Source organism: Ascidiella aspersa, chromosome 6 (genome assembly GCF_963924565.1).
Source record: "Ascidiella aspersa chromosome 6, kaAscAspe10.2, whole genome shotgun sequence".
NCBI lineage: Eukaryota > Metazoa > Chordata > Ascidiacea > Phlebobranchia > Ascidiidae > Ascidiella > Ascidiella aspersa.
This window is the reverse complement of record NC_139452.1, coordinates 13165560-13179865: the sequence shown is the minus strand read 5'-3', so window position 1 is coordinate 13179865 and position 14306 is coordinate 13165560. Positions and strand designations below refer to the sequence as shown.

The following is a 14306-nucleotide window of genomic DNA, read 5'->3' as shown; positions in this document are numbered from 1 at the left end:
ATAGGCTACTGCCCATGTGAAATGAGGAATTTAAAATACGGACTTAATTGAGTTTTTGTCATATACTTGCGTGTTTCACCACATAAAGTCAATTATGTTTCAAATTACTTATTTCAGACAAAACGCTATTCAGCGAAAAAGCTAATAAAAGCGGGCCCGGTCGTAAAAATCAGTCACGTCATCACGCGTTTATATATATTAATATTTATTGGCGAAAAAAATGACGAACAACGAGACAAATCTCCAAACATGACTGAAAAGACAACGGCGCGGGGCAGTTTTCAAAGAAGATTTAGGCCAGCAGTATTTGTCAGGGTACTTGGAACGCTCAGCGAAAAGAGTACGAAAATTAACAGGCGATGCAAAATAATCTCTATCTACAAATAAAACACGATCGAACAAGGGCTTATGTGCCTCCAAATCTCATAGCAAGTGCAAAATTCTTTACGGTGAACGGAAGTCATGTCGTGCAGGTAAACGGAATGCGGGCAACGCAAGGCATCGATAGAGTGCGAGAATTTCAAAAGAGCGTATCAAGACACAAAAAGCGAACTTGGAAATCGGCGCAGCGCTTTCCTGCGGGCTGCAGTCGGTTCACGCACAGGAGACCTTTCTTGACGCTCATCGTCACGTTGTTGCCGGAGAGCGTGGCCGGACTGCGAAGTAAATTAAAAAGAGCTCGTTAATGGACTGGCCGAGGTGTAAAATTGCCCAACAGATCGTGAACGAGACTCGTGTGTTTGTTTTTGTAAGTTACACAAATTAGGCGATACATCAAAAATACTCAGTAAAAGCAGTTACCGTTATTTGTCAGCCCGATTTGTTAACTAATTGACAAAAACAATTTCAAAAATGCCTAAATACAAATGTAGTTGGCCTGACTCCAATAATAATAAAAGCAGGTTCTTATACCTAAGCAGGCTCGATCAATAATTCAATAAACAGTAATGTATTAAAATATACCGCGAAGCTGACAAAACTAATGTTCACGTTGGTATTAATATCGCAAAAACAAACTGCCTGTCAAAAACATTAGTCACTCGAAAAGGCCAACTTCGCTAGCTAAAGTAGCCTACTTCAAACCTTCTGTTTGTTGAACAGTTTATGTCTTATCGCTTCACGAAGAAAATAAACAACGTGAAACACAATTGAAACTTTATTTTTTTTCAATATCAATGTATTGAGCCCAAAATGTAAGCAAGTTACAATTACATTAAAATGCCTCACATACAATTACAAAGTAGGCCTACTATTGATACAACTCTGACTCATACCTTCCGTTGGCCATCCTCGCCTCGATCGCGACCGGATTTTTGCAAAGCAGATGCGGGAACTCGTGACGTAACAGCGCGAAGGTTTCCTCGTCACCGGTGCCTCCGGGGTCGTCACGGTCCAGCCACTGCGTCCAAGTCGACCCACACACTGTGACGTTGTACAGAAAGTACGATTATAAATGTGTTGATTTGTTAGAGATATGCGAATGGTAGAAGAAAGTCTGTTTTTTTCAAACCACAGTATTGTTTTATAGCGAAGGAAAAAGTCCGAGATTTGCAAATAAGCTTGGCGGCTTACACGGGCATTTAATGAATAGTAAGCGTGCAAGCTTTCCGCAACATTTGGCAGATTGAGCACAACTGCAGTGTAGTCATTAGAAATGTTTTTATCGAAAATATGATTTCCAAAATCTTCGTTTCGAAGATTTAAAATATACACAGGGTGAAAGAAACTGCGATTATAAACAGCAAAAATATGGTTATAGCACGTGCCCTGAATAAACCCGCGAACAATTAAAAAGTGTGTTTGATGTAGTGTTTTTTTGTACATTGTTAAAATATGAATAACGTTCATAAACTCAAACTTTGATTTTGTTCCGGAATGTTTAATGAACATACATTATACATATTTCGAAAGCAGTGAGTGTTTTTCGGAAACAAAACATTCGAGTTTTAATTTGATTTTGATATTACAAAAATGAAGGCCAATTTAACCGCAGTAAAAACTACTATACAATTATCTAACTTGGGCTACTTACTTAAAGCGGAATCCGGTTGGCTCGTCGGGTTTTCAACCACGTTCATGTACTTCTCCAGCTTTTGCGTCCACTCCTGGAAAGACTTTTTCCGCAATTCCGCCAGATTGGTCTTCTGCTTATCCTTATCAGGACAGTCCGCCTCCTCTTTCACTGAGAAACAGGTTGCCCAACATTTGCATCAAAACCAATTTAAAATACGGTCGCGGATAACCCATACATTGAGAAACGATAGGATTTAGTTTGGGAACTTGGAGAATGGCAACAACATTGCTAAATTTTGCTCGTTTTTTCGAATTTTTTTTATCATTTTTATCGTTTTAAACGATTACGACATACTTGCCTAAAGTAACGTTTAAAAATATAAAATTAAACAATTCAACTTTACTTTGGTCTAAATTAAGATTTACAATTCGTACACCTTCTCAGCAGGTTAATCAGTAGTAAAAAAATATTCCCTGCCGATTGCAAAATTTATCGGTAGGTTGTATTCACCTTGTGGTTTGATGCATGTCTTTCCATCTGCACTCATGTTCTGACCAGGGGGACACGAGCACTCTATAGTACCATTAACAGCCTTGCACGTGTGACTGCAGCCACCGTTGAAATACTCGCACTCGTCTGAAAAAAGCGAGGCGCAAATGTTTATTTACGTTTAATTCTAAACGCTTTGTACGTGCTCCCAAATACAAACAAGCAAAAACATAAAAACGAGACCCTTTAAGTACGAAGACCCTTCTTTTAAAACGAAATAGTAACGCACAAACAAACCAGTGAATGCCAATTTAAAACCTTAAAAAGTATTGAAACTTTTATTTGATGGTTAAAACTTACCGATCCAGTGACAACCGTATTCGTCCTCCCTAACCCCACAACGTTGATCGCTCAAACAAGATGCGTCGGTACAAGTCAGTTGTCCCATGGTACACTGGCACATCTTGCTACACGACTCGACAAAGCCGGATCTGTTGGCCTGTTAAGCATACAATGCATTCGAATACTTGACCAAACCTTTCAACTTTTTATAGGCTAGTTATAAAGTAGTGTCTATGAGTGTGACAGAAGTTTTTTTCACAACAATAGAAACAACAGTTATACGATTGTAAGAAGTAGTCGCATTTCACTTTATTCGTTAATCCACTTTTTCATATAAAGGTGAACAAAACCAGGTTCTTTAAAAACAAATCTATTCAGTTTGTAAACTTGAATACAAATTAAACAAAATTGAGTAAAATTAGTCTACAAATTAAAAATGATTTTGGAGTGTGAATAAAACGTTTGTCGTGCCCCAAGACAGCGTACGACTAACTACACTTCAGAATACAAATTGTGGGAATTTTGTTTTGAAACTTTTTAGTACCGTACGTCTATTAGCTGACTTACCGCTATGTAAAGGCCGTCAGTTGATAAACAGCCACAGTCTTTCATCTCGATGCATTTTCCGTTTTCCTTCATGTAACCGTCGATGCACTGACAACCTAATATCATTTTTACGGTTAAATTGTCCATATTTAATAAGTTCGTCGTTAGGGATTTCAATAAGGAAATCGTTAGGAAATTCACAACAATTTTCCTGTTTTAACTAGACTGTTCATTGGTTGATTAATTAAATACATTCATGCATTTGTTTATTTAAGGTAGGCTACTAATCTACTACTTTCATTTGTTGACAATGCAACGTTTGAAATATTTGCAAGCACTACTTCAATGATACTACTAAACATGCAAATGAAAATCCTCAAATGACAAAACAAAATAAAACGAACTTACTGCACAGATTAACCTATACACCACAGTGTCTATTAACTGAAATAAACATTTGGCATACAACTATAGTCTACCACATGCACAGACCTAAACATTCCCAGTCAGTAATCCAAAGTATACCACGTTGAACTACCGCAAAAAGAAGCAAAAGACACCAAAACCGATTCGAGCGTTTGAAAAACTTCATAAAAAGCAAGGCTAAACTTGTTACAGCTGCGAGTTAGTTTAAAGGTTTTGCTGACCCATAAACATCTAATCAGGCCGAAAAATGAAGTATAGCAAGTAAACCATGAATCTTAAAATACTTTATTTTCTCGAACATAATTTTAAATATTTGTGCAAATCAGAGTTGGATCAATTGTAATTTGTAATTGTAATTGATGTAATGAATTACAGTTTATAATATAATTGTAATTGCATTTTCATTCTGTGTATTTTTAATTGTAATTTGCTAAAATCTTGGTTCAATACAATAATACTGAAAAATTTGAAGTTTCAATGCAGAAAATTGTTATTGATGGAATTATTTACAGTTTATAATGTAATTGTAATTGCAATTGGACTAAATTGAAACTCCGTTGAAAACACCTGTTGATTTATCTGTAGCATGCCACTCAGTTTGCCTGCATAACGCCTCGAATCGGTTTCGGTGTCGCTTGCAAAGGTATTTTTGTGTTTGTTTTGTTTAAAAATTTGAAAGTAAACAAGAACAAAGGACGTATGACGATGCGCACCTTCGACGCAGCTCTGTCCGAGCAGGTCAATCGCACCGCAGGATCGGGCGGCTCTGTCCGAGCAGCTCGGCTGGCATTGCGCCATGCACGCCTTGTAGGTGCTGTGCGCGGGGCAATCGATCTCTGCAGGTCGGGTTCATGCAGAAAACAAACTCGGTCAGGACAAGTATATGTCGAAACGTCGACCCAAGGCAAAACAACACATGGAAAGCACACACGTTTCTCCCCGCGTTCAACTTTTCAGTTGTCGCGCCTTGAAAGATATGCTGCTTCCAGTATATATATGCTACAATAGGCGCAAGTATGTGTTTCCAATACTTGCGCCGAAAATAAGGACACACGGCGCATCGCTGCATGCCACACGTTTCTAAAATATGCACTCGCGCGCACTTTAGAAATCGTCGACGGTTTCCATGCGTTGTTGGTATACGAATATAAATATAGTTAATATTAAACAATTTTTCATAGGTTTAAAGATGAAAAATTTCGAGGTTACAATTTAATTGTTGTAAAATGACTTCATCAAATACTGTTAAAAATTAGAGTAAGAATTTCCAATGAAGTGAAAAAATAGATTTTACGATGTTAGATTTGATTAACACGAACAATACGAAATATCTCTCCATAGAGCTTTCTTGCTACCTTATCCATTACAACGCTTTACTGTAAGTAAACTAAAGCTATTTTATTTTCCACAAAATTATTCCCTATGACGCAGGATCCCCGCGCGAACCATCACCTCTTCCGACGTCGGTGCGCCACCTGGTGACGTTACCCCCCTCGTCGGTGCATCGCATCGAGTAGCTGACGATGACGCGATTTTCGTCGGCCGTTTCGGCGCCGCTGACGCAAGAGTCGAAAACGCAATCCTTGAAGGCCTGCTGGGGATCGACCAACGAGTGGCAGGCTTTAAAGGGCCCGAACCGGTCCACGATGACGTTGCAGTGGCCCCGGGCCCGCGCCAGGGCGTCCGAGTCGGGACAGGGCGGCGGTTCCGGGCCCTTGACGCGTTCGTGGCACCTGGGAAATATTGCAGAATTTCTTGATGAGTTTGTGGGAGTTAGTCGCAGTATTTTCTGTTTTGGAATTTTTAAACCATTATTCCTATTTCCCCAACACGTCATTTCCAATAAATTTTAAACGATTAGCGCAAACATTTATTGCAAAAAATATTATGTATATTGTTGGCCGACTATGATAAAAAACGAACAGAATTAGTGCGTTCATTACTGTTATACACTTCCAAACAAATAAAAATTTTCAACCAAAAAATCCAACTAATTAACAATTCAAACCCCCAAAAAAATAACAACGATCTTCTATTTATTATTGTATTTAAAACAGATTTGTATGGTCAAATCGTGTGTAAGAATCTGGATTTCAATGCAGAATAAAAGTTTTTTTTTTTCGTACCCGGTGTTTCCGTGTCCTTCCACCTCCCAGCTGTTGAAGAATGTTGCCACGTCATCGGTTATTGAGCCGTTACGCAGCACAAAGTCGTTAAACGGGAGAGTGTCAAAGTCACCGCACAAACCTCCGATCTTGCCACTGAGTTGATGCCACGCGTCTATTCGTAATCTGCAGGCAAAAACATTTTGAAATATTCCTGTGTTTAGATTAATAAACTTTTGCACGCATACAAAACGAAATTTAACCTTAATTTTTACATGTTGCGATAAACAAAATTTTAATAGTTGAATTAGGCCAGTAGTATAAGGCCTCAAGTATAGTTGCGTATTTTACTCGTTGGGAAAATTAGGATACCGTTATATTTCTCAAATCTTGTATTTTGTTTGGCAAGCTGGAAAAATATTATTCAATAAATATTAAACTTCTACCAAATAAAAACATATGTCAAGCAATGAAAGATGCACACACATATGATGTGTAAACAACTGTGGTCTGGCCCTTCTGAAGCTGCTTTTTGACAAACGATTGCGGCTTACGTATCACTGGAATGGCTTTCGGTGTACATATGTTAATCACTTACACTCTGGCTCCGTTCCACCTCACCACCAGACCGAAATCGAAAGCGGCAACGACATCTTCCCCGACGTGGGTAAGGGAAACTCCCTCGTGGGAAGTCCCCGCGACGACCAGCATACCGTCAAGCTAAACAAATAATCTTTACTTTACTAATAAATAAACCGAAGGGAAATTTGTGGGAATTAAAGCGCTTTGGAAAAGTCAAACAAACTGTTCAGACATTAGTCTATATCTGCAAATCATATTTCCTGATATTTGCTAACCAGACAAACCAAGGTTAAATTTAGGTAACGCCCAACAATATGCGCAAACTATAAGCCAAGCAAACTTAATCTACTAATTTTATCATACTATAGTTCAAAGTTCACCTTAACCAACAGAAGATAATCGTAGTTTCTATTCATTTTGTTCTTGAGAAACAGTATGCCTTACCTTCATAATCACCCCGGGTTTCATAGTCAGCTCGTGAGCACCTCCGTCATATGAGATTTTCACCTCCGTGATAGTGGATCGTGGCGCGTCGGAATCCATTCGTTGCTGCATCACGGTCACATTGAACGGTTTCAGGAATTCGTCATTCACAGTTGAGCTGTAAAAAAGCAACCCATAACATTTGAAGCGAACAACGCTATAAAGGCGTGAATAGAATCTACCACATTTAATATCAAGACAATGTATGTGCACAACTTATCCCAATAGATTGATAACAGCACATATAAACTTGCTCCGTTTTTGACGATTACATTATATCGCCATTGAGATAAAAAAAAAAGCTAAATAAAATTTAAATTCTGCTTTTGTTTTCATCTAACACCTTTAGAATTAATTAAACGCCATATAAATTTAAATTAAAAAACTGGCAGATATTACAGTGGAAAAAAAGCACTTCCCTTATATGGGGGCAATTTGTATTGCAAAATGGCAAACTTCGTACCTGACCATGGTGTATGCGCATGTCGTGACACTGTGGTAAGAAGTACCGTCAAATGTTCGGTAACGGAGTCCCGATGTTACTTTGCACATAGACTTGCTCTGGAAATAGATTAGTATAGGCACATTTTCAAAGACATCAAATATTTATTGGATTATGACACAAAAAAAGTTCATTTAAATCAGGAAAGGGATACTGCAGTGTAATTGTGCTTGACACACAGTTTTAAAAGATAATTTTTATTATTAAGTAAAATAACATCTGCTAAAATGTAACATTATATTAAGCAATGTAAAAAACATATGTTCTATAAAACAGCGGTTCTTAACCGGGGGGCGCCAAGCAATTCTTAGGGGGGGCGCGAGCTCCAAGTTAATATTTAATTTTTTACAATGATTTTAATGGTTTGGTCACTCTTGTGTTTTCAACTTTTATTGTCTACGTTTCATCCCAAATTCTCTTCGAGTGCTATTTTATGTTTTCCAATCATCAAAGGTATAACGGGCCTATTCAATTACAGCTTTGTCAACATATAGGTAAACGATCGAACTATGCAATATTGCCATTGTATTGTTTGCCGTCACATCTATTGAAACACGATAACACAATGTTCAATTTTTGCGTTTGACATCACAGCCTTGCAACTGTGGAAATGCCCCCACTACACGTTTGTTCACATCAGCCGGGTAAAATCAATGTGTCGAGCACGAGCAATTTGTTGTGTGCCCAATGCGAAAATCCTCCTGAATTTACAGGTTAGCGCCAATTCAACCAGATAAAGCTCAATTTTTTTTTTTTTTGACCTAAAAAACGCTTCACTTTTTTCAAGTTATCTCAATGATGTTTAATTGAAAATTCCGAATTGTTTTTCGTAGGGGTCGCGAGGCATAGGAAAATTACCAAAGGGGGGCGCAGCTGAAAGAAGTTTAAGAACCACTGTTCTAGAATAAAACACATTGTTTATTTACGCGAGTTTTGTTGCCAATCTAACTTTTTAAAGGGTAAATCACACTCACCTTGGGTTTATCCACGCACGAGTAGTTGCCGCCACGCACCATCGCACACCGTTGGGTTGAAAGGCATCCAGCCGTGACCTCGCATTGTAACTGTCCGTTTCCGTAGCAAGTGCAAGTCTGGTTGCAATCGTCGGTTGTAAATACGGTGCCTACACAACAGTACATCGATTTCAAATAACAAATATTTGACCAAATTATGTGCGCATAGCGATTTTAAAAAAACGGAAAACATTGCCCTACCGTATGACCACGTGACTCCGTTGACATTGCAACCGCAAGTTGACCTCGGGATGCACACGCCGTCCTTTAGAACAAAGTCGTCGTCACAGGCACAGTAATCGGCAAGGGTACAGCTTCAGAAACGATAAAAAAGGGTTAATTCTAAACCGTAAATACTCCTGGCCTTCTGTCTGTGTTTTGATTGCGTAAAACTTTTGCTAGAAACAAAGCATACCAATCGATAACTACAACCCAACAAGGTCATAAATATCGCCACTTATTTTAATTATTTAAAAAAAATCCCTATATTAAATATTTTATTTTGCTTTCGCGACCACTGTAATGAAAACTGTGACAAATAAACCAGATTTAAAAAAAAAAATTCCAGCGTTTTAATAATAAATTAATGAGTAATGACCCTATAGGTTGCAAGTCATGTTAAGTTGAAATATGTTTCAAAAAAATAGCAAGTTAACAAATAAAGCTAACTAACTAACTTCAGAGCGGTTTTTAAAATAGCTTAAAAAACTTTAGCTAAACAATTTTGCTTGTTTGGTCATATCGTAATGACGACAAAAAACGAAGGCACGGAAATTCCAAACCGAACGTTGTGGCACTTACTCGTCATCATTGTCGTCGGGTACTTCCCCGCATGTGGGAGGACAGGCGGGCGCGCATCCAACGTAGTGCGAGTTTGATTGACAGGTAGGCGTGGTGACGTTAAGTAAGGCGCGCCACTCGCAAAGCCGGATGCCGGCGCTCAAGCAATCGTACGTGTAGGATTGAAGTGACTGAAATAGTATTACAAGTGTGGTTTTCTTGTTAACCTAAACAGGGTTAAGGAAACTCGTCCTTAGGCATTAATGTCAAATAGCATATTACATATAAATTACCAAAGTGCTGAAGCCCAATAAAAGAAATAGCTTATGTACACAACAGTTTTACATTTTTTGTGCTGTATTGAAATAACATTACTATGCAAGCCACATAAAATATGCAAACAGAACAGGCCGTACGTTTTCAACTGCTGTATTTAATTCAAATAAGAAGAAATAACGAAACAAAGTCCTGTTACAATTTGGTTTATTGTTTGTAACACACCTTAAGGAGATATTATTATTAGGAACACAAATGGCGTCTGTGGGATTGGTGCAATCAGTAAGGTAAAAATAACACGTTACTTGACAAGCAAAAACGAGAGCTGAGACAGTTTACGCAACCGCTTCAAAACGTTTTACAACTATTGTAATTTCAAGACTCATTCATTGTTAAGGTTTAACTGTGCAAATCGTTTAAAAAAATCGTTTGGAAAAATTTCGCAGACGTAATGCTTATAATACAATTACCTGTTCGAGAATGTTCTCGTCCCCGTTCGTTTCGCATAGGTCCTGGATGCACTGGCGCTCATACCTCCTGGTGGTCGATCCCCGAAGCACCTTGTTGCAGGTTGAGATTGGGCCGTTAATGTCTGATATGACACCGCAGCTGTCGCTCTGGCGCCTGTAATAAGTCGAAAGTTATGATGCACCCCATTAAATTTAATATACAGTATAGCCTATTACACAGGATGGGCTAATCAGGATTATCGTGCATGCATAGCATTGTTTGCATAATCTAGCCTGCGGTTCGAAGTCTCTACCGCCTGAGGTACGCAGGCTGCAACACGTTTTCAAAGGTTTACGGTATGCAATTATTCCAGTAATATAGTATACATAAAAAGAGTAATAAATTAACCTATGTATGTCTGTGTTCAATGAGTTATTTTCACTTTTACAATACGTATTCTGAGAAACTGACTACTGACCATTTTATTAACAAAAATTTGTGACGGCTTAGAGTTTGACAAACTGTATGTGTAACATAGGAAGATATCTCCTCGCCCTCACACGTAAATGACCACAGTGGCTGCAAATGGGAGCAATTCATTCGCATAATTCGAATAAAGAAACCAATAATGCCATACTTTGTGGCGAAACATATTTCACTGTTAAAAGATTAGAACTTATAAATGACTTACTTTGACTAAGACAGGAGGGTCCTAAGTATATTTGCTTAAAATTTATTGCTTTTTAAATACGGTGCAGTTACCAATTGTTAAGTTGCTGATCGGTGCAAACGGAGGGAATCGGGATTCGAACTGCGTCGCACGACCTCGTCCGGAAGCTGGCGGCAAAGAGCTCCACGTTATCAGTGACGTTTCCGTCCTTGACCTTGAGGTCGTCGCCTGGCTTACTGTTAAAGTTGCCGCAGAGTCCGTGAATCTAGGTAAAAACAAATCGATGAATTTAAAATTGCGCGTTTTTTACCGCATTTATGTGAAATTATTCATTAATAAAATATTTAAAGTTTGCAAACAATTTCCCCAGCGCAACACTAGCACATTTGTTTAATAAAAAAACGCAAACTTTAGCGTTCCTCTGCTCCAAAACTTCGACATTATATCAATTACAGCGTAAGATAGGGATTGTAAGCTATGGTAACCTGTGGTTCCGCGGAAACCATTTTGTTAATAGCAGAGATAAAATAAAGCTCAATAGAGTCAATACTAAAAACAAATTAAGTGCTTACTGAATTCTGTGTGATACTAAGATTCCAGTTATCGGTTCTTACCACATTAAAGTAGGTGACCGGCAGTTTGACCACGAGTTGAGTGCCATCGAATTCGACCCGGTGACCTTTGCTGGAAACCACAACAACCACGTGACCCCTGTGGCGCGCCACCATGCGGCCACCTTGGCTGTTGACCGACTTCCACTTGCGCGCGTAGCTAACACCATTAACCTTGAAATAAGTAACAGTTAGTGGTAGTACAAACAAAAAATGTTTACGGATCAATATTTTAAACTCGCGTCACACGCAATTTAGCACCACAAAGCATAAATATAACTGAAAAAGGCCGGCCAAATTAGCGTCACGCACAGACGAAAACATCACTACACAGTAAAAGCTGCATAAATATTGACCCGAAGACAGCAGGTTTCTGTTTGTCGATCACTGTTTCGCTATTGTACGAACTTGTAAAAATAAATTACGTCAAAATAATGGGGAACCCGAGAAAAATGCAGTACGATGTGTTTCTTACAAAAGAGGCAGGATTTTTAACTACGATATATCTAATATAGTCTGTTGCTGACGTAGCACGATCAGTAATGCCAGAAGGTCTTAAATAGCAATATGCCTGTCAGCAACTATTTATATATTGGATATTTTGTACTTAAACTTAGGTAGTGAGGAAAGTTGCGTAAAAATGTTTGATCCTGCATTTACCTGGATTTAAAACTTTGACTTTTACTTGTTCGAGCTATTGATTTTATACGCACTGCAGCAACATTGGTTCCGAATAACAATACATCCAAGTTTTCTTACCCATATCTCTACGTCGCTCCCTGTGTTGATGAGTTCCACGGGACCTTCAAAGCCGCCGAACCGAACCGACACGCTGCGGATGGTGGTGACCGAGTCGTTGGCGTTTCGCTCCGTTTCCATGAAGACGCCGCCGGGGTGTGACGCATTGCGTGATGACGCAACGACGTAAGAGCATGGCGTCAGCAGGTCGTAACTCTGCCTGTCGAAGGTGGTCACGTGACCGTTGCCCCATATCTTGCAAGTTTCCTTTTCTGAAGGTGAAAAGGGGCGTGTGTTATACGGCCATTGAGTACACGAGAATAAAAAGGCCATATGTTTCCGCTTTTAGTTGCAATTATATTGCCCTGAAGAAGATTGCCGAAACCTTGCACTTTAATAAAATTTTGCGGGAAGAACAATTGTACAATTGGAATAAATACTCGATTTTAGCGTCGTCTTGCATAAAGACAACAGGTAATAATGGTTTACACGTTTGATAACCCTAGATTGCGATCGCACAAGGTTGAACTTACAATGTTTCGAGTTTGAAACATTGTCTTAAACGATTTATTTTTTTAAATGACGGTCATTGAGCTTCGTTGTAATTAGTCAAATCTATCGACCACAACAATAGGATCCTAAACTATGCGTAAAAAATATTCCAAAACGTTCAATTGCAATGCCGTAATATTATTAGTATGTCTCTGAACTTTGAATTTAACGAACACATTGCAAATAATATGGAAAAAAATATTGGCGAAATAAGTAAATAAGCAAACGTACTCAGGGGAAGGCAGGCGAGGCGTCCGTTCCTGTTCGGCCTGCACTGGCGGTCAGTGGCGCACCCCTCGGCAACACACGACACCGAAGCTTCGCGACAAGTGCAGCGCGACTGGCAGTTGTCAGCCATGAAGACTTGGCCGTCCTTAAAACAGAAACAATGCGTGTTCATATATTAACCTACTTAATTGTTGAGTTCCGAAATCATAATGGACTACTAGTGTAGTGCCAATCTATTTTTGTATCAACATCTGCGTTTAGTTACTGGACACTTTGGAGATTTTTTCCTGTGGCTGTTTTTTGTTTATTCTATTTTGTATTGTTTTACAAATTGAATACAATAATTAAAATCGTACTGCGTACACCAAATTTTATTTTTTAACATTATTGCTTATTTTCCCATCTATTTTAACCAGTATTATATAAAGCTTACCAAGTAGTACATTCCGTCGTACATGCAACCGCAGTGTCGTCGGGTTACGAACTCGGCGCCAGACAACACGAAGCCCTCGTCGGCCTTGCAACCTGAAAAAGTTTCAAAGTACGTCAATAGAAAGAAGTGTTTGACGTATCGTCCACGAATATTTGTTGTGACGAATATAGTTATAGGTTCAAACGATCAGCCCCAAGCTTGCAATATGCTGCCTCTTGCATCGTATTTATCGACATACAAACAAACTGATAGAAAACCTAAAAGGTCATCAGATCTGACTTTTGTCTTGTGAAGGGAAGCTAGCACGTCGATCGCGATCCACCGGTCGATCGCCACATTACACCTGATCGATCGCGTCGAACATGCGTTACGTCATTACAGTAGCGGTCGCACACTAGCGTAACATTAAAATGATCGATTGTTGTCTGGACAAACCTAAAAAATGTTTTTTAACGCAACAAATTGAACTCTTGGATAGCAATTAACGCTCAAAATGTTTAATAAGTGTCTTGCGGCTTTTTTCTCCGAACCAGTCGATTGAGAGTCTTTAAAACTATTTCAGTCAATCGCAATCAAACATAAGTTGCCTACACCTCTTGCATAATTATTTTTTGGGCATTAATTTCTTTTAAAAGGTATAGTACTATTTATCATTTTTATTTACTGCATCAAACGAAAAGTTAATATTTTGCAAACTATTTACTCCAAGATGTGTGTTACTTTAATTTACAATTGCATACTCTTGCCTATACCATAAATTACACAATGTCCAATGTTTCTAAATTAATCTGAAATATGTCTAAAATACGCGTTTTAGTAATACAACGCCGCTGACTGTCGCGTGTCTTACCTTCGGTGCACTCCTTAGTGATGAGAGGATCAGCCAAGCACAGAGACGCGTCAGGATCATCACAACTGGGCTGACATTGCGGCAGACAAGCGACGAAGTGACTGTGCGGCGGGCAGATGGGTTCGGCTGCGAAGAAAAAGCGAATGGTTAAGATGTGCTTGCAATCAGCGGGCAGTGCAATTAGGGGCTTTCTTCCCTATATTTGCGTCTCTTTTT

General features: G+C 38.9%; 1 protein-coding gene across 1 annotated transcript in view; it reads right to left on the bottom strand.

Moving 5' to 3' along the window:
- Positions 1–213: 213 nt before the first annotated feature.
- The window catches only part of LOC146139967 (IgGFc-binding protein-like), a 50981-nt gene continuing 36888 nt past the window's right edge, over positions 214–14306 (bottom strand). Inside the window, exons 42-63 of the mRNA XM_083392574.1 lie at positions 14091–14216; positions 13241–13332; positions 12811–12952; positions 12049–12299; positions 11293–11463; positions 10771–10943; positions 10029–10182; positions 9304–9473; positions 8704–8816; positions 8464–8612; positions 7451–7548; positions 6949–7105; positions 6521–6642; positions 5944–6108; positions 5270–5550; positions 4531–4653; positions 3413–3507; positions 2864–3002; positions 2525–2650; positions 2033–2182; positions 1275–1422; positions 214–656 (exon numbers count right to left, since the gene is read on the bottom strand). Of these exons, the coding sequence (XP_083248700.1) occupies positions 521–656; positions 1275–1422; positions 2033–2182; positions 2525–2650; positions 2864–3002; positions 3413–3507; positions 4531–4653; positions 5270–5550; positions 5944–6108; positions 6521–6642; positions 6949–7105; positions 7451–7548; positions 8464–8612; positions 8704–8816; positions 9304–9473; positions 10029–10182; positions 10771–10943; positions 11293–11463; positions 12049–12299; positions 12811–12952; positions 13241–13332; positions 14091–14216 (3281 nt within the window). The 3' untranslated portion in view covers positions 214–520. The remainder of the gene's footprint in view (positions 657–1274; positions 1423–2032; positions 2183–2524; positions 2651–2863; positions 3003–3412; positions 3508–4530; positions 4654–5269; positions 5551–5943; positions 6109–6520; positions 6643–6948; positions 7106–7450; positions 7549–8463; positions 8613–8703; positions 8817–9303; positions 9474–10028; positions 10183–10770; positions 10944–11292; positions 11464–12048; positions 12300–12810; positions 12953–13240; positions 13333–14090; positions 14217–14306) is intronic.